Below are 24469 nucleotides of genomic sequence, written 5' to 3' on the forward strand. Positions count from 1 at the left end.
AATAATGGAACACCGGTCACTTTAATAATGGAACACCGGTCACTTTAATAATGGAACACCGGTCACTTTAATGGAACACCGGTCACTTTAATGGAACACCGGTCACTTTAATAATGGAACACCGGTCACTTTAATAATGGAACACCGGTCACTTTAATAATGGAACACTGGTCACTTTAATAATGGAACACTGGTAACTGTAATGGAACTCTGGTCACTTTAATAATGGAACACCGGTCACTTTTATAATGGAACACCGGTCACTTTTATAATGGAACACCGGTCACTTTAATGGAACACCGGTCACTTTAATAATGGAACACCGGTCACTTTAATAATGGAACACTGGTCACTTTAATAATGGAACACTGGTAACTGTAATGGAACTCTGGTCACTTTAATAATGGAACACCGGTCACTTTAATAATGGAACACTGGTCACTTTAATAATGGAACACTGGTCACTTTAATGGAACACTGGTCACTTTAATGGAACACCGGTCACTTTAATAATGGAACACTGGTCACTTTAATGGAACACCGGTCACTTTAATAATGGAACACCGGTCACTTTAATAATGGAACACCGGTCACTTTAATAATGGAACACCGGTCACTTTAATAATGGAACACCGGTCACTTTAATAATGGAACACCGGTCACTTTAATGGAACACCGGTCACTTTAATGGAACACCGGTCACTTTAATAATGGAACACCGGTCACTTTAATAATGGAACACTGGTCACTTTAATAATGGAACACTGGTAACTGTAATGGAACTCTGGTCACTTTAATAATGGAACACCGGTCACTTTTATAATGGAACACCGGTCACTTTTATAATGGAACACCGGTCACTTTAATGGAACACCGGTCACTTTAATAATGGAACACCGGTCACTTTAATAATGGAACACTGGTCACTTTAATAATGGAACACTGGTAACTGTAATGGAACTCTGGTCACTTTAATAATGGAACACCGGTCACTTTAATAATGGAACACCGGTCACTTTAATAATGGAACACCAGTCACTTTAATGGAACACCGGTCACTTTAATGGAACACCGGTCACTTTAATAATGGAACACAGGTCACTTTAATAATGGAACACCGGTCACTTTAATGGAACACCGGTCACTTTAATGGAACACCGGTCACTTTAATGGAACACTGATCACTTTAATGGAACACCGGTCACTTTAATGGAACACTGGTCACTTTAATAATGGAACACTGGTCACTTTAATAATGGAACACTGGTCACTTTAATAATGGAACACCGGTCACTTTAATAAATGAACACTGGTCACTTTAATGGAACACCGGTCACTTTAATAATGGAACACCAGTCACTAATGGAACACTGGTCACTTTAATAATGGAACACCTAAAGGTTGCAAGTTCGAATCCCCGAGCTGACAAGGTACAAATCTGTCGTTCTGCCCCTGAACAGGCAGTTAACCCACTGTTCCTAGGCCATCATTGAAAATAAGAATTTGTTCTTAACTGACTTGCCTAGTAAAATAAAGATAAAATTAAACAAATTAAAAATATACGCCAACAAGGGTGGAGAAACCATAGACCTACTGTTATCCTAATTAAGCAATAAGGCACGGGGGTGTGGTATATACCACGGCTGTCAGCCAATCAGCATTCAGGACCCGAACCACCCAGTGTATAATAATTTGCTTTGTGTTAACGAGTCCTCGCTCCTGGACCTGTATTATTATCATAGTCACAAAGTAGGAGTACTGATCTAGGATCAGATTTGACTAGATCAGATTCGACAACCTGATCCTAGATCAGCACTCTGAAGCTGCATTTCCACCTAAGACTTACCCACAGTGTTTTACAACAACAAAAAGGCTCAGACGTTTGTGTTTCCACTCCACAGACCGGCTCCAGCATCTTTCTGGGCCATGGCCTCAGTTGACCTGCTGTGACTTGGGGCCAAGGACAGGCCACTGATACTTTGTCAGCCTGCATTTACATAACACTGGCTAACTGTGAACATAAATGAACACCTTCCACGATGAACACCTTCTCACAAAGCAATTGTCTTGAGGGTGCAGAGGTTGTACTGTCACAGAACTGATGGAAACAAATCAACAGGAGAGCCAACATTAACATAAACACTGGGGACACACTGGTGAGGGGGAAGTATCAGGTGGAAATTCACCATGAGAGGCATTATGAATACCGTCCCTGCTGTCTTAGTCAGATAGCCATGTAAAAATAAAAAAACAAGATCAAGTTTATTCAAAATTACAATCATTCAACATCCATTTTAATCAGAGGTTTTTGTGAACAATGAGCATTGTCCTTTAACAATGACTAAAGCTTCCTTTAAATGAAGATAGAAGACAGTTCAAATGATCCTATTTCATTATTTCAATAATCAATAAGGACTCCTGCTGCTCACAGATCAACAGACTGCACTCTTCAAAATAAGCAACATCTTTTCAAATATCACACGGCACAGATTTTGGACCTGGTTAAAATTGTGGTCTAGTAGCCCGGCTGACCAGCGGCCAAAATCCATGTTGTGTTTTTCTCGTACAGTTGTCAGTTAGAATAAGCCTTTCTATCTTCTGACTGACACATTGGACACCTATGGGTTCTCCCTCTTGTGAATATTCTTCTTGGGTGATTTAATAGAACTACTTTGATTGAAGCATTTGTCACAACCATTGCAGCTATACGTTTTCTCTCCATTGTAAACTTGCGTGCGGTGTGTCAGATCACCTAATGTTGTAAAGCATTTTTCACACATATAACACTTATATCGCTTCTCCCCTGTGTGTGTCTTCATATGTTGTGTCAGGACTGTGCTCTGAGTGAAGCTTCTGCTGCATACTGTTGCACTGGTATGTTTTCACTGCGTTGTGAATTCTCTGGTGGCTTTTAGAATACTTAATGATATCCAACGTTGTCCACATACAGAACACTTAAATGGTTTCTTGGATTTCTCCCCTGTGTGAGTCATCATATGACATGACAGGTATCCGCTCTGACTGAAGCGCTTGCTGAAAACATTACACTGATGTGATTTCTCCCCTGTGTGACTCGCTTCCAAGTGAAGCTTTTGCCGCAAACAGTGCACAGATAAGGTTTCTCTCCGGTGTGAATTCCCTGGTGGTCTTTGAGATTACTCAGTGATGTATAGCCTTTTCCACATACAGGATACTCTGTGTGAGTCTTCCACTCTCAGGAAAGTCATTGTTCGGAAGCTAAAGTGAGGAGAGTTCCTTACTAAGACCTAGAAAACCAGGTGAGGAGAGTTCCTTACTAAGACAACCAGGTGAGGAGAGTTCCTTACTAAGACCTAGAAAACCAGGTGAGGAGAGTTCCTTACTAAGACCTAGACAACCAGGTGAGAATTCCTTACTAAGACCTAGACAACCAGGTGAGTAGAGTTCCTTACTAAGACAACCATGTGAGGAGAGTTCCTAACTAAGACCTAGACAACCAGGTGAGTAGAGTTCCTTACTAAGACAACCATGTGAGGAGAGTTCCTAACTAAGACCTAGACAACCAGGTGAGTAGAGTTCCTTACTAAGACAACCATGTGAGGAGAGTTCCTAACTAAGACCTAGACAACCAGGTGAGTAGAGTTCCTTACTAAGACCTAGACAACCATGTGAGGAGAGTTCCTAACTAAGACCTAGACAACCATGTGAGGAGAGTTCCTTACTAAGACCTAGAAAACCAGGTGAGGATAGTTCCTTACTAAGACCTAGACAACCAGGTGAGAATTCCTTACTAAGACCTAGACAACCAGGTGAGTAGAGTTCCTTACTAAGACAACCATGTGAGGAGAGTTCCTAACTAAGACCTAGACAACCAGGTGAGTAGAGTTCCTTACTAAGACCTAGACAACCAGGTGAGTAGAGTTCCTTACTAAGACAACCATGTGAGGAGAGTTCCTAACTAAGACCTAGACAACCAGGTGAGTAGAGTTCCTTACTAAGACCTAGACAACCATGTGAGGAGAGTTCCTAACTAAGACCTAGACAACCATGTGAGGAGAGTTCCTTACTAAGACAACCAGGTGAGGAGAGTTCCTTACTAAGACCTAGACAACCAGGTGAGGAGAGTTCCTTACTAAGACCTAGACAACCAGGTGTGAGTTCCTTACTAAGTCCTAGACAACCAGGTGAGGAGAGTTCCTTACTAAGACCTAGACAACCAGGTGAGGAGAGTTCCTTACTAAGACCTAGACAACCAGGTGAGTAGAGTTCCTTACTAAGACCTAGACAACCATGTGAGGAGAGTTCCTTACTAAGACCTAGACAACCAGGTGAGTAGAGTTCCTTACTAAGACCTAGACAACCAGGTGTGAGTTCCTTACTAAGACCTAGACAACCAGGTGAGGGGAGTTCCTTACTAAGACCTAGACAACCAGGTGTGAGTTCCTTACTAAGACCTAGACAACCAGGTGAGGAGAGTTCCTTACTAAGACCTAGACAACCAGGTGAGGAGAGTTCCTTACTAAGACCTAGACAACCAGGTGAGGAGAGTTCCTTACTAAGACCTAGACAACCAGGTGAGGAGAGTTCCTTACTAAGACCTAGACAACCAGGTGAGGAGAGATCCTTACTAAGACCTAGACAACCAGGTGAGGGGAGTTCCTTACTAAGACCTAGACAACCAGGTGAGGAGAGTTCCTTACTAATCAGTGACCTTAATTCATCAATCAAGTACAAGGGAGGAGTGAAAACCCACAGACACTCGGCCCTCTGTGGAATGAGTTTGACACGTGATGTAAACCCATCATTGTACACCACACACACACATACATAAATAAATAAACAAACAGACAACTGATTTGAATCAAAACAAATCATTTAATCAAACTCATGGAAAAGAATGAAAAAGCCTTGTGATGGATAGTACAGGCCTGGGGTCCAGCATATAGACAGAACAGTGAGAGTAGGCGGAGGGAGCGTCCCGGGAATCTCTCCTTCCTCCTGAAGTGCGCACTCGATCACCAATCCCTCCCACAAAAAGGGAACAAGTGCACACTTTGGGAGAAAGGAGAGATTATTGGGACCCACTCAAAGATTCCTAAACAAGTGGGATCAACAAGTTAACTAGCTATGGTTTTGGCAAATACACAACACACAAAAGTAAAGATCAAATGATTTGAGAGTATCAACTCATTTATACCAAATCTATCTATAGTTGTTCATAGACCTGAGCTTACAAGACTGATGTTTAATGCTTTGTGAAATTACTCAACTGTGTGTGTTACTGTCATAGACGGATAATAAACCAACTACCTCGTGCCGTCTGGAGGACAGATTAGGACTGGTAACACGTTTAACGTCAGCATGCATAGTAAACCATTATAGCATGCTGATCAAACATGGTACGTCTGGAGGACAGATTAGGACTGGTAACACGTTTAACGTCAGCATGCATAGTAAACCATTATAGCATGCTGATCAAACATGGTACGTCTGGTACGTCGTTCGCTGATGTCATCTTTGTTTATATTGTGTGGGACATTTTATGGTTGTGAAAAGACTCCCCCGTCTGTCTTGACGCAGTGCAGAATAGTGTGCACTCTGACACGCACGTTTGTGGTAAACACACACGTATCATACCCGCTTGTTAACGTGTGCACACTGAGGTGCTACAAAAGCTAATTCCATTGTTAATTATCTGATCAGTGTAGGGCACCCTATTGGCAGCCTATTGGCACCCTGTCCCTTATAGGCTTAGTACACAACTTTTGACCAGGGCCCACAGGGTACCATTTTGGGACGCAGCCCGGGTCTTAGCCAGCACAAAGTTCTGCACTTAGAACGAACATAGATATATCATTTATAGAAGCTGAACGAGTTACCCAGAGGTGGTGATAAAAACAAAGGAAAACAAAAAACATACAATGACCTAAAACTAACGTTCAATCTTATTATAATATTTTGAAAGGATTAAAAACAAACTAAAAGGGAACGTCTGCTGACAGAAAAGCTCTTCTGTAGAGCATAAACATCACACACTCCCAATGGATACACCAACCAACTCAGAAACAACACACTCCCACAAAATGCTAAAAAATACCAAGTATTTTTTCTTTGTCTTTTTGTCTTTAAAGCTGTTCCTTTACAGAAGCCTTGGGAAAGACTCTCAGCCTTGGGAAAGACTCTCAGCCTTGGGAAAGACTCTCAGCCTTGGGAAAGACTCTCAGCCTTGGGAAAGACTCTCAGCCTTGGGAAAGACTCCCACAAGCTGCTGGGCAACTGGGATGAAAATCACTTCATGGTTTTACAGGAACTGAAACGGACCACTTCCGGATCATCAGAGGCTGAGAATGTGGTTCGGGGTCACGGGGACCTGGAGGAGGGTGGGTAGATGAAGGTACCTGGATGGTACCCTGATACTACAACCTGGCTGGTACCCCGATACTACAACCTGGCTGGTACTCTGATACTACAACCTGGCTGGTACCCTGATACTACAACCTGGCTGGTACCCTGATACTACAACCTGGCTGGTACCCTGATACTACAACCTGGCTGGTACCCTGATACTACAACCTGGCTGGTACCCTGATACTACAACCTGGCTGGTACCCTGATACTACAACCTGGCTGGTACCCTGATACTACAACCTGGCTGGTACCCTGATACTACAACCTGGCTGGTACCCTGATACTACAACCTGGCTGGTACCCTGATACTACAACCTGGCTGGTACCCCGATACTACAACCTGGCTGGTACCCCGATACTACAACCTGGCTCCCCTGCCACTCCCCTGAGTGGTGCAGCGGTCTATAGCACTGCATCTCAGTGCTAGAGGCTTCACTACAGACCCTGGTTCGATTCCAGGGTCTGTAGCCTGGCTGGACCGAAGAAACCAGAAATGAACACAAATACCTCTTCTCCTTCTGTCTTCTACATCTCTTCATGGGCCAGCCTTCCTGCATCTCTTAAAACTCTCCCTGCTCCTCTCCTCCCTCCCGCTCCCTGAGCTCAGCAGCAAACACACACACCTCATCACAATGAGAGGGTAAAAAGATTTTAGCCTATTTCAACTCATTCCACACAACAACAAAAAATGCTTTTTAGTTTCCATATTTCATTTTTCCACAAAAAAAGCTTTCTTCTCCTTCTCTCCATCAGTCTTCACTTCTGCATTAGCTTACAGGCTCCTCCTCCACTCCGATGGTATGGGAGGTGGCCAGCGGTTCTCAGCAGTTGATTGGTTGTTTGGGTGCTCTGGGCGTGGTCTAAGGTGTGACCCAGTTCAGCCCACTTTGGCCCAGGTGAGGAATGCGGGGATGTCTCTGACCGGCACATTCCTGGTCAGGGCTTTGACCCGCAGGTTACGGTCATCTGTCAGAAGAACCACCTCCCGACGCAACCGCACCGGACCGTCTGGTAGAGAGGAGAGAGAGGTTGGGAGGGGGGGGGGGGAGAGAGAGGTTGGAGGGAGGAAGAGGGCAAATAGGTAGGGGAGAGAGTGTGGAGGGGAGCAGAGGATGGGAGGGGAGGAGAGAGAGGAAGAGGGCAAATAGGTAGGGGAGAGAGTGTGGAGGGGAGTAGAGGTTGGGAGGGAGAGGGGAGCAGAGCAGAGGATGCGGGGGGGGGAGCATAGGTTGGGAGGGGAAGAAGTGGGGGGGGTTGAGGAAGGAGAGGATAGAGGGAAAGAGGGGGTTAATATAAAAGTATAGACAAATCAGGCATAATGTGTGTGTGGGTGGTGGTGTGTGGGTGGTGGTGTGTGTGTGTGGGTGGGGGTGTGTGTGTGTGTGGTTGTCTACCTCTCTTTGCAGGCATGAAGTCCTTAGCCTTGTCTTTGCAGTAGTGGAGACAGCAGGACAAGATTACATCATCATTGTTCCCCTGGAGAGAGAGAAAGGAAGGGAGGAGGTAGGGAGGGAGGAGAGACTGGTAAATCTAAAGTTGATTTTCAATGACAGCCCAAAATTGGATGAAAATGCATTGATATGCAGTCAGACTACTCCAAACTCATTCACATACTACAGATGGTAAAACATTGCACTGCAAACAGAGGATCTGGGTGTTTACACAGACACACACACCTGTTGTCCGGAGGTGTCTTCACTGCGGAAGGCGATAGACTCCAGTTGACTTCCTCTGCTGGTCAGCGCTCTGAGACAGGGCTCTCTGGCCTCAAACCCTCGCTCCAGAAACGCCACGGCAACCTTGGCCTTCTCCTGGACCGCCCGCGCATGAGTTGCGCCAGGGTTACCACGGGAACCACCGCCGCCATGACCACCGCCAGATCCTCCGCAGCTCTCCTGACCCTTCGCCAGACCATCCAACTCTGTTATCACTGGAGAAGGGAGAGAGACAGTGGGGAGAGAGAGAGAGAGAGAGAGCGAGAGCGAGAGACAGGGAGTGAGAGACAGGGAGTGAGACAGGGAGAGAGACAGGGAGAGAGAGAGAGGTGGATAGAAAAGGAGGGGGAGAGCTGTCTTGAGGCCAGTGAGGTGGTTGATGATGATGAAGTCAGTCAGTATGTGTGCTAGTTACCTATGAGGGGCACCACCAGTATGTAAGTCCCAGACTGCAGTAGCGTCTTGAGGCCGGTCAGGTGGTCGATGAAGCCATTGGTGTCTGGAACCAGGAAAAGAGGACGTACCTCTAACTCCAACTGACCACACGTCTGTAACACCGCCTGCACGGAGAGAGAGACACACCGCATGTTAACACACGTTACATGGTATAAACACATGTATACACACATGTTAACACACGTTACATGGTATAAACACATGTATACACACACGTTAACACACAGGTTAATACGCTCAAGAATTCAGGACATACAGTGGCGTCCGAAATTATTGACACCCTAAAAAAAAGATGATCAATAATGACAGTAGAAAGTCAATGCTGAGCTATACAGAACCAGGTAAATGTTGACAACTACTCACTCCAGGGTTTTTACATTTATTTATTTATTTTTATACTATTTTCAACATTGTAAAAATAAAGAAAAAAACGTTGAATGTGTAGACGTACCCAAACCTTTGACTAGTACTGTATAGTATGCACAAACCTTTGACTAGTACTGTATAGTATGCACAAAAAAAATGGGGAAATTATATTAATTTATACCAATACAATTGCTCAGAGAAAGAGATGTTTATTAAGTCATATTTTTTTCCTCAAAAAAAGGGTAGGGGTCAAAATTGACACACGTAAACATTCTTGTAAATAAACGAGTCAAAAGTTTAGTATTTGGTCCCATATTCCGAGCGTGCAATGAGTATGTTTACGTGCACAGGAATAAAGTCATATAAACAAAACTTAAAATCGGGTCAGTTTTCAGCTGTGGTAATATAATTGCAAAAGGGTTTTCTAATGATGAATTAGCCTTTTAAAATGATAAACTTGGATTAGCTAACACAACGTGCCATTGGAACACAGGAGTGATGGTTGCTGATAATGGGCCTCTGTACGCCTATGTAGATATTCCATTAAAAACCAGACGTTTTCAGCTACAATAGTCATTTACAACATTAACAATGTTGACACTGTATTTCTGATCAATTTGATGTTAATTTTAATGGACAAAACATTTGCTTTTCTTTTAAAAACAAGGAAACTTCTAAGTGACCCCAAACTTTTGAACAGTAGTGTACAGTCGTGGTCAAAAGTTTTGAGAATGACACAAATATACATTTTCACAAAGTCTGCTGCCTCAGTGTCTTTAGATATTTTTTGTCAGATGTTACTATGGAATACTGAAGTATAATTACAAGCATTTCATAAGTGTCAAAGGATTTTTTTGACAATTACATGAAGTTGATGCAGAGTCAATATTTGCAGTGTTGACCCTTATTTTTCAAGACTTCTGTAAGCCGCCCTGGCATGCTGTCAATTAACTTCTGGGCCACATCCTGACTGATGGCAGCCCATTCTTGCATAATCAATGCGTGGAGTTTGGCAGAATTTGTGGGTTTTGGTTTGTCCACCCGCCTCTTGAGGATTGACCTCAAGTTCTCAATGGGATTAAGGTCTGGGGAGTTTCCTGGCCATGGACCCAAAATATTGATGTTTTGTTCCCCGAGCCACTTTAGTTATCACTTTTGCCTTATGGCAAGGTGCTCCATCATGCTGGAAAAGGCATTGTTCGTCACCAAACTGTTCCTGGATGGTTGGAAGAAGTTGCTCTCGGAGGATGTGTTGGTACCATTCTTTATTCATGGCTGTGTTCTTAGGCAAAATTATGGGTGAGCCCACTCCCTTGGCTGAGAAGCAACCCCACACATGAATGGTCTCAGGATGCTTTACTATTGACATGACACAGGACTGATGGTAGCGCTCACCTTGTCTTCTCCAGGCAAGCTTTTTTTCCGGATGTCCCAAACAATGGGAGAGGGGATTCATCAGGCTTTACCCCAGTCCTCAGCAGTCCAATCCCTGTACCTTTTGCAGAATATCAGTCTGTCCCTGATGTTTTCCTGGAGAGAAGTGGCTTCTTTGCTACCCTTCTTGATGATCCTATAAATGGTTGATTTAGGTGCAATCTTACTGGCAGCAATATCCTTGCCTGTGAAGCCCTTTTTGTGCAAAACAATGATGGCAGCACGTGTTTCCTTGCAGGTAATCATGGTTGACAGATGAAGAACAATGATTCCCAAGCACCACCCTCCTTTTGAAGCTTCCAGTCTGTTTTTCGAACTCAATCAGCATGACAGAGTGATCTCCAGCCTTGTTCTCATCAACACTCACACCTGTGTTAACAAGATAATCACTGACATGATGTCAGCTAGTCCTTTTGTGGCAGGGCTGAAATGCAGTGGAAATGTTTTTGGGGGATTCAGTTTATTTGCATGGCAAAGAGGGACTTTGCAATTCATCTTATTACTCTTTATAACATTCTGGAGTATATGCAAATTGCCATCATACAAACTGAGGCAGCAGACTTTGTGAAAATTAATATTTGTGTTATTCTCAAAACTTTTGGCCACGACTGTATATAGTGTGAGGCTGTGTGTGTCTGTGTGAGTGTGTATATAGTCTGTGTGTGTGTGTATGTATATAGTGTGTGTGTGTGTGTGTGTGCGTGCATGCGTGTCTGTATATAGTGTGTGTCTGCGTATATAGTGTGTATGTGTGTGTCTGTATATAGTGTGCGGGTCTGTGTGAGTGTGTATATAGTGTGTGTGTGTGTGTCTGTATATAGTGTGCGTGTCTGTGTGAGTGTGTATATAGTGTGTGTGTGTGTGTGTGTCTGTATATAGTGTGCATGTCTGTGTGAGTGTGTATATAGTGTGTGTGTGTGTGTCTGTATATAGTGTGCGTGTGTATATAGTGTGTGTGTGACCTGTATCTTGTCCCTGCGTCGTTGCTGCTGAGCCAGTCTGTTAGTGAGGGCGCTGCGTCTGGCCCGGAGCTCTCTGATGTCATCTTCGCTGCCCCCGCCCTCATCCCCCTCGGAAACAGACGACTCCGCCTCCACGATGACGTCATCGCTCTAAGATACAGCACCACAGGAGAGAGGGGAACAGAGGGACATGTTAGCAGACAACACCTACACACCTGATTCAGCTAACCAAGGCATTCCTGACAGTGACTAGTTGAGACAGGTGTCTAACTCAGTGCTAGACTTAAAACAAATAATCAAGGATTGAGAGACAGAGAAACTTGGAGAAGAACCTGGAATACATTTGATAAGTAAGAGAGAGAAACAAACAAACACCTCTCTCTCGGTCAGTGAGTCGTGTCGACTGTGAGCGTCGCCAGGGCTGCTGGGTTGGGGAGAGGTTGCCATGGAGACATACTTCCCTCCCTTGAAGGCCAGAAGAGGTTGTTCCTGTCCACACAGAGCCTCCAGGAAATACTTCAACACTGTTACCCTTTTACAGTCTGCTGCTATTGCCTAGAGAGAGACATAGGGAGAGAGAAAGGGAAAGAGTGAGGGGGAGGGAGAGAGAGACAGAAAGGGAGAGAGTGAGGGGGAGGGAGAGAGAGACAGAAAGGGAGAGAGTGAGGGGAGGGAGAGAGAGACAGAAAGGGAAAGAGTGAGGGGGAGAAAGAGAAAGGGAGAGAGAGAGAAAGGGAAAGAGTGAGGGGAGAGAGAGAGAGAGGGGGGGAAGGGAGAGAGTGAGGGGGAGGGAGAGAGAGGGAGAGGGGGGGGGGAGAGAGGGAGAGGGAGAGAAAGGGAAAGAGTGAGGGAGAGAGAGAGAGAGGGGGGAGGGAGAGAGGCGGGGGAGAGTGAGGGAGAGAGAGAGAAAGGGAAAGAGTGAGGGAGAGAGAGAGGGGGTGAAAGAGAGAGAGTGAGCAAGAGAGTGAGGGAGAGAGAGAAAGGGAAAGAGTGAGGGGGAGAGAGAGAAAGAGTGAGGGAGAGAGAGAGAGAGAGAGAGAAGAAAGAAAGGGAAAGAGTGAGGGGGAGAGAGAGAGAGAGAAAGAGTGAGGGAGAGAGAGAGAGAGAGGGAGAGAGAGAGAGAGAGAAAGAGTGAGGGAGAGAGAGAGGGGGGGAGAGAGAAAGAGAGGGAGAGAGAGAGAAAGGGAAAGAGTGAGGGAGAGAGAGAGGGAGAACATGTATGTAATGTATATATGGTGTATAAACTCACGGTATCCCTGGTGAGTTCTATGTAGCAGGGTTCCTGTGGGGCGGCGAGCAGCGGGACGAAGCCGGCCAGTAGCCTGTCTTCCTCCAATAGCAGCAGGCGGAGCTCCTCATCCCCCTCGCCTCCGTCCCCGTCTGCCTTGTACAGCGGCGCTTCCCCGTGGTCGACACGAGCCAACGCATTACACAGGTCGGCCAAGCTACGCCACACACCAGAGCTACAACCACTGGTAGAGAGACGAGGGACAATCAGTGTGGTAAAGTAACACCTCCCCACAGGAAGAGAGGAGACAGTAACACCTCCCCACAGGAAGAGAGAGGAGACAGTAACACCTCCCCACAGGAAGAGAGAGGAGACAGTAACACCTCCCCACAGGAAGAGAGAGGAGACAGTAACACCTCCCCACAGGAAGATCGTCCTGTGTTTGGATTGTATACTCACTCTATACTACAAGGCGGAGGATTCCATTGGTCGGGGTGTCCAAGCATCCAATCAGACCAGACTTTAACGCTGGGCAGCAGCTCCCTCAGGTCCAATGGGAAGGCAGAAACTCTCACCATCCCCTCCTCCCACTCATCCCCATCTTCTCTCTCCTCCTCGGGGATGGACTCTGAGAGATGGAGTGAGGGAGAGGGAGAAAAGGATAGGGAGAGAAAGAGAATCATTGTCTACCTTCCTAAGGAGTAGAGTTCTAGGTCAGGCAAACCTCTCCATCAAGGTTACTACAAGCTGTGTGGGTGGAGTTGGATTTTTGGTAACATGATATCCTCACCGGTCCCACTCCCACTCACAATAGCAAAGTAAAAAACAAAAACATTTGTCATTACATTTTTTGAAAGCAAGGAACAGTCGCCTTCCCTTGCTAGTAGTAACTAGCTATCAGCCTGGCTAGCTGGCTTTAGCCTGGCAAAAAACATAGCAAGCTAGCTAGCCTTTTTAGCTTCTCACTTCTCCAATGCGACATAATCAGATTCATCATTGAAAAGAAATATGCCCCCGGAAAATATTCTTCTACTTGTCGGTGTGACCTGTTAGGTTGTAATTATCAGAGTAAGAACTCAACGGACACTACGAAAGCTTAAACCAAGTGAATTCATCCCAGAGGGACGAACAGCTTAACCGACCAAGACATGGTTCCCCCAGTGGTAGCGACTTTATTGCTAGGCAGGAAATAAACTGTTCCTTCACTCTTATCGTGACCTGACCTCGACCCCCTTTCATCACTAATCCATGGCTCTCTCCCCTTATCAATGCCTGACACATGTGATCGATTCCCTACACTCAGTACATTCCAAGGTTCATTGCTCACCCACCATATACCTTCCTCCTACAGATAACCATTCACTTCTGGTGTAGGCCCTCTAAACCACCGCACTCAATATTTCAATAGGATACCTGATAATTAACCCTAAGTTTTAGGAGTCAGAACCAAGAATCCATCCAACCTAAAAACATGATCCCAGTTTGATATGCTGTTGTGTATTCATTCCCATAGCACCTAAAAAAACACCATGTTTTGGTCATGGAGGAAAAGCACATGGCTAGTTAGCTGGCTACGGCAGGTTCTACCATTTCACAATAGCCTGTTAGTGGGTTAGAGTGTTAGTGGGTTAGAGTGTTAGTGGGTTAGACTGTTAGTGGGTTAGAGGGTTAGTGGGTTAGAGGGTTAGAGTGTTAGTGGATTAGAGTGTTAGTGGGTTAGCGTGTTAGTGGGTTAGCGTGTTAGCGTGTTAGTGGGTTAGCGTGTTAGTGGGTTAGCGTGTTAGTGGGTTAGAGGGTTAGAGTGTTTGTGGGTTAGTGAGTTAGAGGGTTAGAGTGTTTGTGGGTTAGAGGGTTAGAGTGTTTGTGGGTTAGAGGGTTAGAGTGTTTGTGGGTTAGAGGGTTAGCGTGTTAGTGGGTTAGCGTGTTAGTGGGTTAGAGGGTTAGAGTGTTTGTGGGTTAGTGGGTTAGAGGGTTAGAGTGTTTGTGGGTTAGTGAGTTAGAGGGTTAGAGTGCTCTTCCCTTATATGAACTGTGTCAGTCAGACAGTCATTTTACAACCATACAATATATACAAATATCCCATCTGTGAATGACATACCTGCAGGTGTGTCTCTCAGTAGTTCTGTGCAGCGCTGGACCAGCAGAGAGAACATGGCCAAACCCAGAGCTGTAGTCTGCTCCTGTAAAACAGACCTCACCTCACCATCTCCTCCTAAAGGAAGGGAGACGGAAGGGGGAGGGAGAGGGAGGAAGGGAGGGGGAAGGGGGAGGAGAGGGAGGAGAAGGAGAGAGAGAGAGAAAGGAGGGAAATGGAAGGGGGAGGAGAGGGAGGAAGGGGAGGTGAGGAGAGAGAGGAAGGGGGAGGGAGGGAGATGGGAAGGAGAGGGAGGGAGGGAGGTAGAGAGAGAGAGAGGAAGGAGGTAGAAGGAGAGAGAAAGAGATCATAGGCTTCAGTGTTTTTGCACAATACTTTTGTACAATGTCGCTTTTCTCTGTGTGTGTGTGTGTGTGTGTGTGTGTGTGTGTGTGTGTGTGTATGTGTGAGCGCATGTGTTACCTCTGCTCTGAGCGTTGTGTATAGTGAACATGTTGATGGTGATGATCTGTAACATGCGTGTGCTGCCCAGGGGGGAGGGGCTGTGTTGGATCAGCACTCTGAACTCCTGGAGAACACGACTGACCACCTCTGGGAACGACTCCATGCTGCCACACAGTGGACATGTTGCTCATTTAACACTCTTACCCAGAGATACTAGGTAAGACAACCACATATCACAGTGATTGGAAGTAAAATCCTTCTTCAAAAACAACAGCATAATCTGGTAAATATGTGTGTTAGAGCATACACATAACCACACGGTCTTAAAAAAAAAATGAAGTCTACATATTTAATTCACGACCACACACACACCAAAATAACTCACCCCACTTTAGTGAAGAGTTTTCCATGAGCGTGGAGGAAGCTGAGTATGAACCTCTTATTGAGCTGAAGACAGACATGAGCAACAGAGCACGGATGAGTCAGATAGTAGGTCTAGCATTGATTAGTCATGTCTGTCCTGTCGCCTTCTTTCATTGTTCTATGCTATTTAACTGCTAGGTGAAGGGGACTGGTTATTACACTTGCTATAACAGCTAGGCGAATGGGACTGGTTATTACACTTGTTATAAGGGGACTGGTTATAACGCTGGTTATAACAGCTAAGTGAAGGGGACTGGTTATAACGCTGGTTATAACAGCTAGGTGAAGAGGACTGGTTATAACACTTGTTATAAGGGGACTGGTTATAACGCTGGTTATAACAGCTAAGTGAAGGGGACTGGTTATAACGCTGGTTATAACAGCTAGGTGAAGGGGACTGGTTATAACACTTGTTATAACAGCTAGGTGAAGGGGACTGGTTATAACACTTGTTATAACAGCTAGGTGAAGGGGACTGGTTATAACACTTGTTATAACAGCTAGGTGAAGGGGACTGATTATAACACTTGTTATAATAGCTAGGTGAAGGGGACTGATTATAACACTTGTTATAATAGCTAGGTGAAGGGGACTGGTTATAACACTTGTTATAACAGCTAGGTGAAGGGGACTGATTATAACACTTGTTATAACAGCTAGGTAGGTGAAAGAGACTGAACAGAAAGGTGGGCACCAGAACCTGACTATAGGCCAACTTACATCAGAAAAACAACAAAGGTAATTGAAGAGATGAAAAGAAAAAGAGAGGAAGGTTAAACTATGGTAAACAGTCTTCCAGACACAAAGACAGACATTTCTCATTAACTACTGATATAGTCATGGGGAAGCCTGTTAACTAACAGGTTTGACACATGGATGTGTGTTTGTGTGTGTGTGTTAGTAAAGGGCATTTTAAATGATTTCACTATTCAAATAATATATATATATATATTTTAAATATATATATTTTTTTACAGATATCCCGGATAGTCGAACTACATGTAAATAAATAAATAAATATAAAAAAACATTTGGAACGGTGTTTCAGTTTTGGAAATGGCTTGCTACACAGCCAGAGAAACATGGGAGAGAGGTGCTGCTCTGCTTGCAGCTGTGCGGGGGTCGGTGTGTTTGAGACGGGAAGGAGAGAGAGTAGCCAATACAGACTTGTGCTAGTTAGACAAACTTGTAGATGCCAGGGTTTTTTCTAGACAAAAAAAGGGCTTAGGTGGTGTGGCAGGGGGCGTGGGAATGGCAACGGCTGAATTGTTCAGAATATTGTACAGACATCCGGCCCGTATGATGCATTGTGCATATATTATGACTATATCAACAATGGACGAATGAAACAAATACCAAAATATTGTTTTTTGATGGAGTTTTCCTTTAGGTTTACACAAAGCATTTTTCCACCCCGAAAATGTTGAAAATAAAAATACATATACTGTTTGGACTTAGGCTGCCCGCCCAAGGGTTTCTATGGCAGAAGAAACCCTGGATGCCATAAGTTATCCATCATCCCATCTTGTAGTGCCTGTCTTGACGGCATCAAATCGATGTGAAGAAGCTAGCTGAGACAGCCAGCTATGTTAGTCAGCTAGCTATGTTAGTCAGCCAGCTATGTTAGTCAGCTAGCTATGTTAGTCAGCTAGCTATGTTAGTCAGCCAGCTATGTTAGTCAGCCAGCTATGTTAGTCAGCTAGCTAGCTACTAGGCTAATTGAGTCTATTTTGCTGTGCTTCCCATCCTTGTCTACAACAATTCCATTCAGATTAAACAGCCAACCAGATGGTCACTCGTCGCAACCTACTACCTTCTCGTTTAGCTAACTTAATTCCGTAATTTTAATTCAATTTTGCAATGATTAGAGATCTCCCACATTGCTTTCTACACGTGTAGCCTCGGACTGTGGCGCCACTGATTGGCCAACAATTACAACAAACACGTCCAGATTAAAAACAACAAACATTTGGAACGGTGTTTCAACTTGGGAAATGGCTTGCTACACAGCCAGCGAAACCTTTGTAAGACTACATGATGTATTTTTATCGGGGGCACGTCTTAAAAACGACATTAAAATTTGTATTGTTTTATTGAATGAAGAATTTAAAATGTCAGGGTATATCCATGTGTAGCAATATCACAAATCATTTAGACAAAGCTATTTCATTGTTAAAATAGGGCGTTTCTTTATTTTTTCTTTAAAAAAATGAATAGCTAATATCAGCAAATCTATTTTGCTGTGCTTCCCATCAAAGCTGGTCGCTTATTTCATTGTTTCCTAAAATCTTGTTTTTTTTTTGTGAATTGAATTGTCCAATTGTTGTAGTAGCTACTATCTTGTCTCTTCGCTACAACTCCCGTATGGGCTCGGGAGAGACGAAGGTTGAAAGTCATGCGTCCTCCGATACACAACCCAACCAAGCCGCACTGCTTCTTAACACAGTGCGCATCCAACCAAGAAACACCGTGCACAACCTTGGTTAGCGCGCACTGCGCCCGGCCCGCCACAGGAGTCGCTGGTGCGCGATGAGACAAGGACATCCCTACCGACCAATCCCTCCCTAACCCAGACGACGCTAGGCCAATTGTGCGTCGCCCCACGGACTTCCTGGTTGTGGCCGGTTACGACAGAGCCTGGGCACGAACCCAGGGACTCTGATGGCACAGCTGGCGCTGCAGTACAGCGCTCTTAACCACTGCACCACCCGGGAGGCCTTGTCTGAACATGTTTAACTAGAAGTCCCCACAAGAAAAGTAAACTAACAAAAACTGGGTTAGGGTTAGGTTTTTTGGTTAAGGTTAGTGTAAGGGTTAGGTTTAGGGGTTAGGGAAAATTGTATTTTGAATGGGACTACATTGTGTGTCGCCAACAAGGTTAGTTGTACAAGACTGTGTTTGTGAGTGGGTGTGTGTGTGTTTGTGTGTCTGCCTGCGTATGTGTGTGTGTGGATGTGTTTACGAGGGCGTATCTCCATGGAGATGGCGAGAGCGCCGCAGCCCACGACGCACTCTGTCTGTCCACTACGGAGGGTGAGTCACAGAGCCACCACTTCCTGAGAGAGAAAACATCTCTAGTGTGTGTATATGTGTGTTTATGTCTGTCTGTGTGCGTGTGTGTGAGAGAGAGAGAATATGGGTGTGTTTCTCTGACTGTGCCCTGTGGACAAGGGAACCTGAGAACCAGAGGTATTTAACAGAGAGAGTGACAGCATATACAGTAGAGGTCGACTGATTATGATTTTTCAACGCCGATACCGATTATTGGAGGACCAAAAAAGCCGATACCGATTAATCGGACGATTTTTCCCCCATTTTATTTGTAATAATGACAATTACAACAATACTGAATGAACACTTATTTTAACTTAATATAATACATCAATAAAATCTATTTAGCCTCAAATAAATAATGAAACATTCAATTTGGTTTAAATAATGCAAAAACAAAGTGTTGGAGAAGAAAGTAAAAGTGCAATATGTGCCATGTAAAAAAGCTAACGTTTCAGTTCCTTGCTCAGAACATGAGAACATATGAAAGCTGGTGGTTCCTTTTAACATGAGTCTTCAATATTCCCAGGTAAGAAGTTTTAGGTTGTAGTTATTATAGGAATTATAGGACTATTTCCCTCTATACCATTTGTATTTCATTAACCTTTGACTAGTGGATGTTCTTATAGACACTTTAGTATTGCCAATGTAACAGTATAGCTTCCGTCCCTCTCCTCGCTCCTCCCTGGGCTCGAACCAGGAACACAATGACAACAGCCACCCTCGAAGCAGCGTTACCCATGCAGAGCAAGGGGAACAACCACTCCAAGGCTCAGAGCGAGAGACGTTTGAAACGCTATTAGCGCGCGCTAACTAGCTAGCCATTTCAGTTCGGTTACTCCAGCCTCATCTCGGGAGTTGATAGGCTTGAAGTCATAAACAGCGCAATGCTTGACGCACAACGAAGAGCTGTTGGCAAAAAGCACGAAAGTGCTGTTTGAATGAATGTTTACGTGCCTGCTTCTGCCTACCACCGCTCAGTCAGATACTTGTATGCTCAGTCAGATTATACGCAACGCAGGACACGCTAGATAATATCTAGTAATATCATCAACCATGTGTAGTTAACTAGTGATTATGATTGATTGATTGTTTTTACAGATTTCCGATTGTTATGAAAACTTGTAATCGGCCCTAATTAATCGGCCATTCCAATTAATCGGTCGACCTCTAATATATACCTGAGAACCAGAGGTATTTAACAGAGGGAGTGACAGCATATACGGTGCATTCAGAAAGTATTCAGACCCCTTCCCCTTTTCCACATTTTGTTACATTACAGCCTTATTCTAAAATGGATTAAATTATTTTTCCCCCCTCATCAATCGACACACAGTAACCCATAATGACAAAGCAAAAACAGGTTTAAGATTTTTTTTCCAATGAGAGGAAGAGGGGAATATGAGCCGGAAAGACAGAAAGAAAGACCGGCACAGAAAAAGAAAGAGAGATGGATAATGGTGAATAGTTCCTGTTGTGTGTCTGGAAAAAAGGTAATGTGTGCCTCCATTTCTGTGTGTCTCTGTTGCTGTGTGTGTCTCTGTGGCTGTGTGTGTGTGTGTGTGTGTGTGTGTGTGTGTGTGTGTGTGTGTGGCTCTTTGTGGCTGTATATACTTCTTCTGGAGCATGAGTGAACATGTGCAGACCCACAGATGGACACAAAGAGACACAGAGGAGTATTTACAGCGTCCAATATAGAAGAACTGGAACAGACCCGGAAGAGAACTGAAAGAGAAGCAGAAGAGAAGCAGAAGAGAAGCAGCAGAGAAGCAGAAGAGAAGCAGACGAGAAGCAGAAGAGAAGCAGAAGAGAAGCAGCAGAGAAGCAGAAGAGAAGCAGCAGAGAAGCAGAAGAGAAGCAGAAGAGAAGCAGACGAGAAGCAGAAGAGAAGCAGACGAGAAGCAGAAGAGAAGCAGAAGAGAAGCAGCAGAGAAGCAGAAGAGAAGCAGAAGAGAAGCAGAAGAGAAGCAGAAGAGAAGCAGAAGAGAAGCAGAAGAGAAGCAGAAGAGAAGCAGACGAGAAGCAGAAGAGAAGCAGACGAGAAGCAGAAGAGAAGCAGAAGAGAAGCAGAAGAGAAGCCATAAAGAGTGGGTGTGCGTGGGTGCATACGTATATGTGTATTGTACTCACATCACTAGCGCTGAGGTTGCCGAGCTCTCCGTCCTGTTCAGAGTCTCTGCTGGACTCGCTGCCCCCGCGGTGCGATGAGAGAGCCCCTGCCTGGACGACAGGGCGAAGCCAGATCTCTACTCTGGCCCCCGGCTCCCCCCGTCCTCTTCCTCCACCCTGGACCCCCGGGCCCCTGGAACCCCCTTCTGACTCCTGCCTCCGCCCCATCTGGTCTGCCTGAATACACAAGCAGGGGACAGAACCAGGAGATGAAAGGCTTGGATGTGTTTGGTCTATGAATACATTAGCTGGTCTATGAAAGCAGTGTCGGTTGAGCTATCGGTGTATATGTGGCCAGTGTGTGTGTGTGTCTGACCTTGCGTTTGGCCTCTTCAAACAGACTCATGAGGCTCTCCTTGGCAGTGAGGATTGGATTGGAGGCCGCCAGGCTACGCATGTAATAATACACTGCATCCAACTTCCTCTTCTAGAGAGAGAGAGAGTTAGAGAGAGAGAGACAGAGACAGACAGAGAGAGCGTTAGAGTTAGAGAGAGAGAGAAAGAGAGAGCGAGACAGAGAGAGAGAGCGTTAGAGTTAGAGAGAGAGAGAAAGAGAGAGCGAGACAGAGAGAGAGACAGAGACAGAGAGAGAGAGACGGAGAGAGAAAGAGAGAGAGAAAGAGAGAGACGGAGAGAGAAAGAGAGAGAGAGAGAGAGAGACGGAGAGAGAAAGAGAGAGAGAGAGAGAGAGAGAGAGAGAGAAAGAGAGATCTTTCTTGTGTCTGTCGGTTTTCTCTGTCAAAATATTACTAACTATATACATTATTCACCATTTTCATGGAAATTATTTTTTGGGGGGGAGAAATCAGCAATACATACTTTACACAGCATTACATCAACACAACAGATATTTGTCTCGTCTCATCTTGTCCCCTACTGTAGAAAATAACACATCCTCTTACCGTGTAGACAGCCAGGAGGGCCAGCTGGTTGTAGGGTCGTCCGTTCTTAGGAGCAATCTGCTGGGCCTTCAGGTACCAACTAGAGAGGAGGAGGAAGAGGAGGGAAGAGGAAGAAAGAAGACGGAGAAGGTAGAGAGAGAAGAGAAGATGACTTTACACAAAAAGAGAGACCACTCCTGTGTAGGGGTTGGCTTCGAGGCAAGCAACACTGAAGCATGCATGAGAGCACCAGCTGTTCCGGACAACTGTGTGATCACGCTCTCCGTAGCCGATGTGAGCAAGACCTTTAAACAGGTCAACATTCACAAGGCCGCGGGGCCAGATGGATTACCAGGGTGTGTACTCAGAGCATGCACGGACCAACTGGCAAGTATCTTCAATGACATTTTCAACCTCTCCTCTCCCTAAGTCTGGAATACCTACACGTTTCAAGCAGACCACTATAGTCACTGTGCTCAAGAAAGAGAAGGTAACCTGCCTAAATGACTACCGCCCTGTAGCACTCACGTCGGTATCCATTAAGTGTTCGCATACCGCCCAACAGATCCACAGATGACGCAATCTCAATCCACACTGCCCTTTTCCACCTGGACAAAATAAACACCTATGTGAGAATGATGTCCATTGACTTCAGCTCAGCGTTCAACACCATAGTGCCCACATAGCTAATCACGAAGCTAAGGACCCTGGGAGTAAACACCTCCCTCTGCAACTGGATCCTGGACTTCCTGATGGGCCGCCCCCAAGTGGTAAGGGTAGGCAACAACACTTCTGCCACACTGATCCTCAACACCGTGGTCCAACAAGGGTGCGTGCTTAGTCCCCTCCTGTACTCCTTGTTCACCCATGACTGCGTGGCCAAGAATGACTCAAACTCCATCATGAAGTTTGCTGATGATACAACAGTGGTAGGCCTGATCACTGACAACGATGAGACAGCCTATAGGGAGGTCAGAGACCTGGCAGTGTGGTGCTAGGACAACAACCTCTCCCTCAATGTGAGCAAGACAAAGGAGATGATCGTGGACTACAGGAAAAGGTGGTCTGAACAGGCCCCCATTAACGTCGACGGGGCTGTAGTGGAGCAGGTTGAGAGTTTCAAGTTCCTTAGTGCCCACATCACCAACGAACTATCATGGTCCAAACACACCAAGACAGTCGTGAAGAGGGCACGACAACACCTTTCCCCCTCAGGAGACTGGAAAGATTGGTCATGGCTCCCCAGATGTTAAAAAAGTTCTACAGCTGCACCATCGAGAGCATCCTCACTGCTTCCATCCCCGCTTGGTATGGCAACCGCTCGGCCTCCGACCGTAAGGCACTACAGAGGGTAGTGCGTACGGCCCAATACATCACTGGGGCCAAGCTTCCTGCCATCCAGGACCTATATACTAGGCGGTAACAGAGGAAGAGAAAATTGTCAATGACTCCAGTCACCCAGGTCATAGACTGTTCTCTCTGCTGCTGCACGGCAAGCGGTACCGGAGCACCAAGTCTAGGTCCAAAAGGCAATTAATAAAACGGCCACCCGGACTATTTACATTGACCTCCCCCACTGTTTATTATCTATGCATAATCACTTTAGCCATACCTAGATGTACAAATGACCTTGACTAACCTGTACCCCCGCACATTGATTCGGTACCGGTAACCCCTGTATATAGCCTCATTATTGTTAAGTCATTTTGTGTAACTTTTTATTTTTTTTACTTTAGTTTATTTAGTAAATATTTTCTTAACTATTTATTGAACTGCATTGTTGTTTAAGGGCTTGTAAGTAAGCATTTCACTGTTGTATTCGGCGCATGTGATTTGATAGCTAGTAATTTACTGAAGTTACTGGAATCCTGTAATTTTGGTAATTAACAGAAAATCTATGGCAATCTATTGCAACTTTGGTCATTTATACTTTAATAACTGCATTTTTAAAATTCATATATATATATATATATATATATCTGTGTCCATATTGTCCAACAGTTCTTAGTAGAGAGACCATATGCTCCAGGAGAAAATAGCCTAATGAATGAAAAAAAGCATCTAATCAGCAATAGCATTATTTTCAATTACCTCTGCAACTTGCCCAATGATTGACTATTTTCACAACTGCCACCAGTTTAACGGCAAAACATATTGACATAGTAAATTAAATATAGTGCAAAAAAAATAAATAGGGGATATTTCATTTTTTAAATGTTTTTTATTTTACCTTTATTTAACCAGGTAGGCCAGTTGAGAACAAGTTCTCATTGACAACTGCGACCTGGCCAAGATAAAGCAAAGCAGTGTGACAATAACAACAGAGTTACACATGGCATAAACAAACGTACTCAATAACACAATAGAAGAATCTATATGCAGTGTGCGCAAATGTAGAAGATTAGGGAGGTAAGGCAATAAATAGACCATAGAGGCGAAATAATTACAATTTAGCATTAACACTGGAGTGATAGATGTGCAGATGATGATGTGCAAGTAGAGATACTGGGGTGCAAAAGAGCAAAAAGATAAATAACAATATGGGGATGAGGTAGTTGGGTGGGCTATTTACAGATGGGCTGTGTACAGGTACAGTGATCCGTAAACTGCTCTGACAGCTGATGCTGAAACCCTCAAATTAAACACCAATGTTATTCACTAAGTTTATGGTTTATACTTAGAATGTTTTAGAAGAAAACACTAAAGCAAACATTTACCATTAGAAATAAAAACATTTAATTGATATTTTAATTTTTATAAAATAATTCATACTTTCTCATATTTTAATAGCTAGAGACGAAACCCAGTTGTTTGTTCAATTGGTTTGATATTTATGGATATTATGGATTTTTTTTTTT

At 44.6% G+C, this 24469-nt stretch overlaps 1 protein-coding gene across 1 annotated transcript in view; it reads right to left on the bottom strand.

Moving 5' to 3' along the window:
• Positions 1 to 4834: 4834 nt before the first annotated feature.
• LOC115146859 (telomerase-binding protein EST1A-like) overlaps positions 4835 to 24469 on the bottom strand; it is a 42917-nt gene continuing 23282 nt past the window's right edge. Inside the window, exons 6-19 of the mRNA XM_029688877.2 lie at positions 21633 to 21711; positions 21047 to 21157; positions 20692 to 20907; positions 15473 to 15534; positions 15106 to 15251; positions 14647 to 14760; positions 13008 to 13176; positions 12570 to 12792; positions 11696 to 11875; positions 11321 to 11470; positions 8518 to 8662; positions 8064 to 8317; positions 7782 to 7863; positions 4835 to 7395 (exon numbers count right to left, since the gene is read on the bottom strand). Coding sequence (XP_029544737.2) covers positions 7265 to 7395; positions 7782 to 7863; positions 8064 to 8317; positions 8518 to 8662; positions 11321 to 11470; positions 11696 to 11875; positions 12570 to 12792; positions 13008 to 13176; positions 14647 to 14760; positions 15106 to 15251; positions 15473 to 15534; positions 20692 to 20907; positions 21047 to 21157; positions 21633 to 21711 — 2062 coding nt within the window. The 3' untranslated portion in view covers positions 4835 to 7264. The remainder of the gene's footprint in view (positions 7396 to 7781; positions 7864 to 8063; positions 8318 to 8517; positions 8663 to 11320; positions 11471 to 11695; positions 11876 to 12569; positions 12793 to 13007; positions 13177 to 14646; positions 14761 to 15105; positions 15252 to 15472; positions 15535 to 20691; positions 20908 to 21046; positions 21158 to 21632; positions 21712 to 24469) is intronic.

The sequence above is a fragment of the Oncorhynchus nerka genome, linkage group LG19 (genome assembly GCF_034236695.1).
Source record: "Oncorhynchus nerka isolate Pitt River linkage group LG19, Oner_Uvic_2.0, whole genome shotgun sequence".
Classification (NCBI taxonomy): domain Eukaryota; kingdom Metazoa; phylum Chordata; class Actinopteri; order Salmoniformes; family Salmonidae; genus Oncorhynchus; species Oncorhynchus nerka.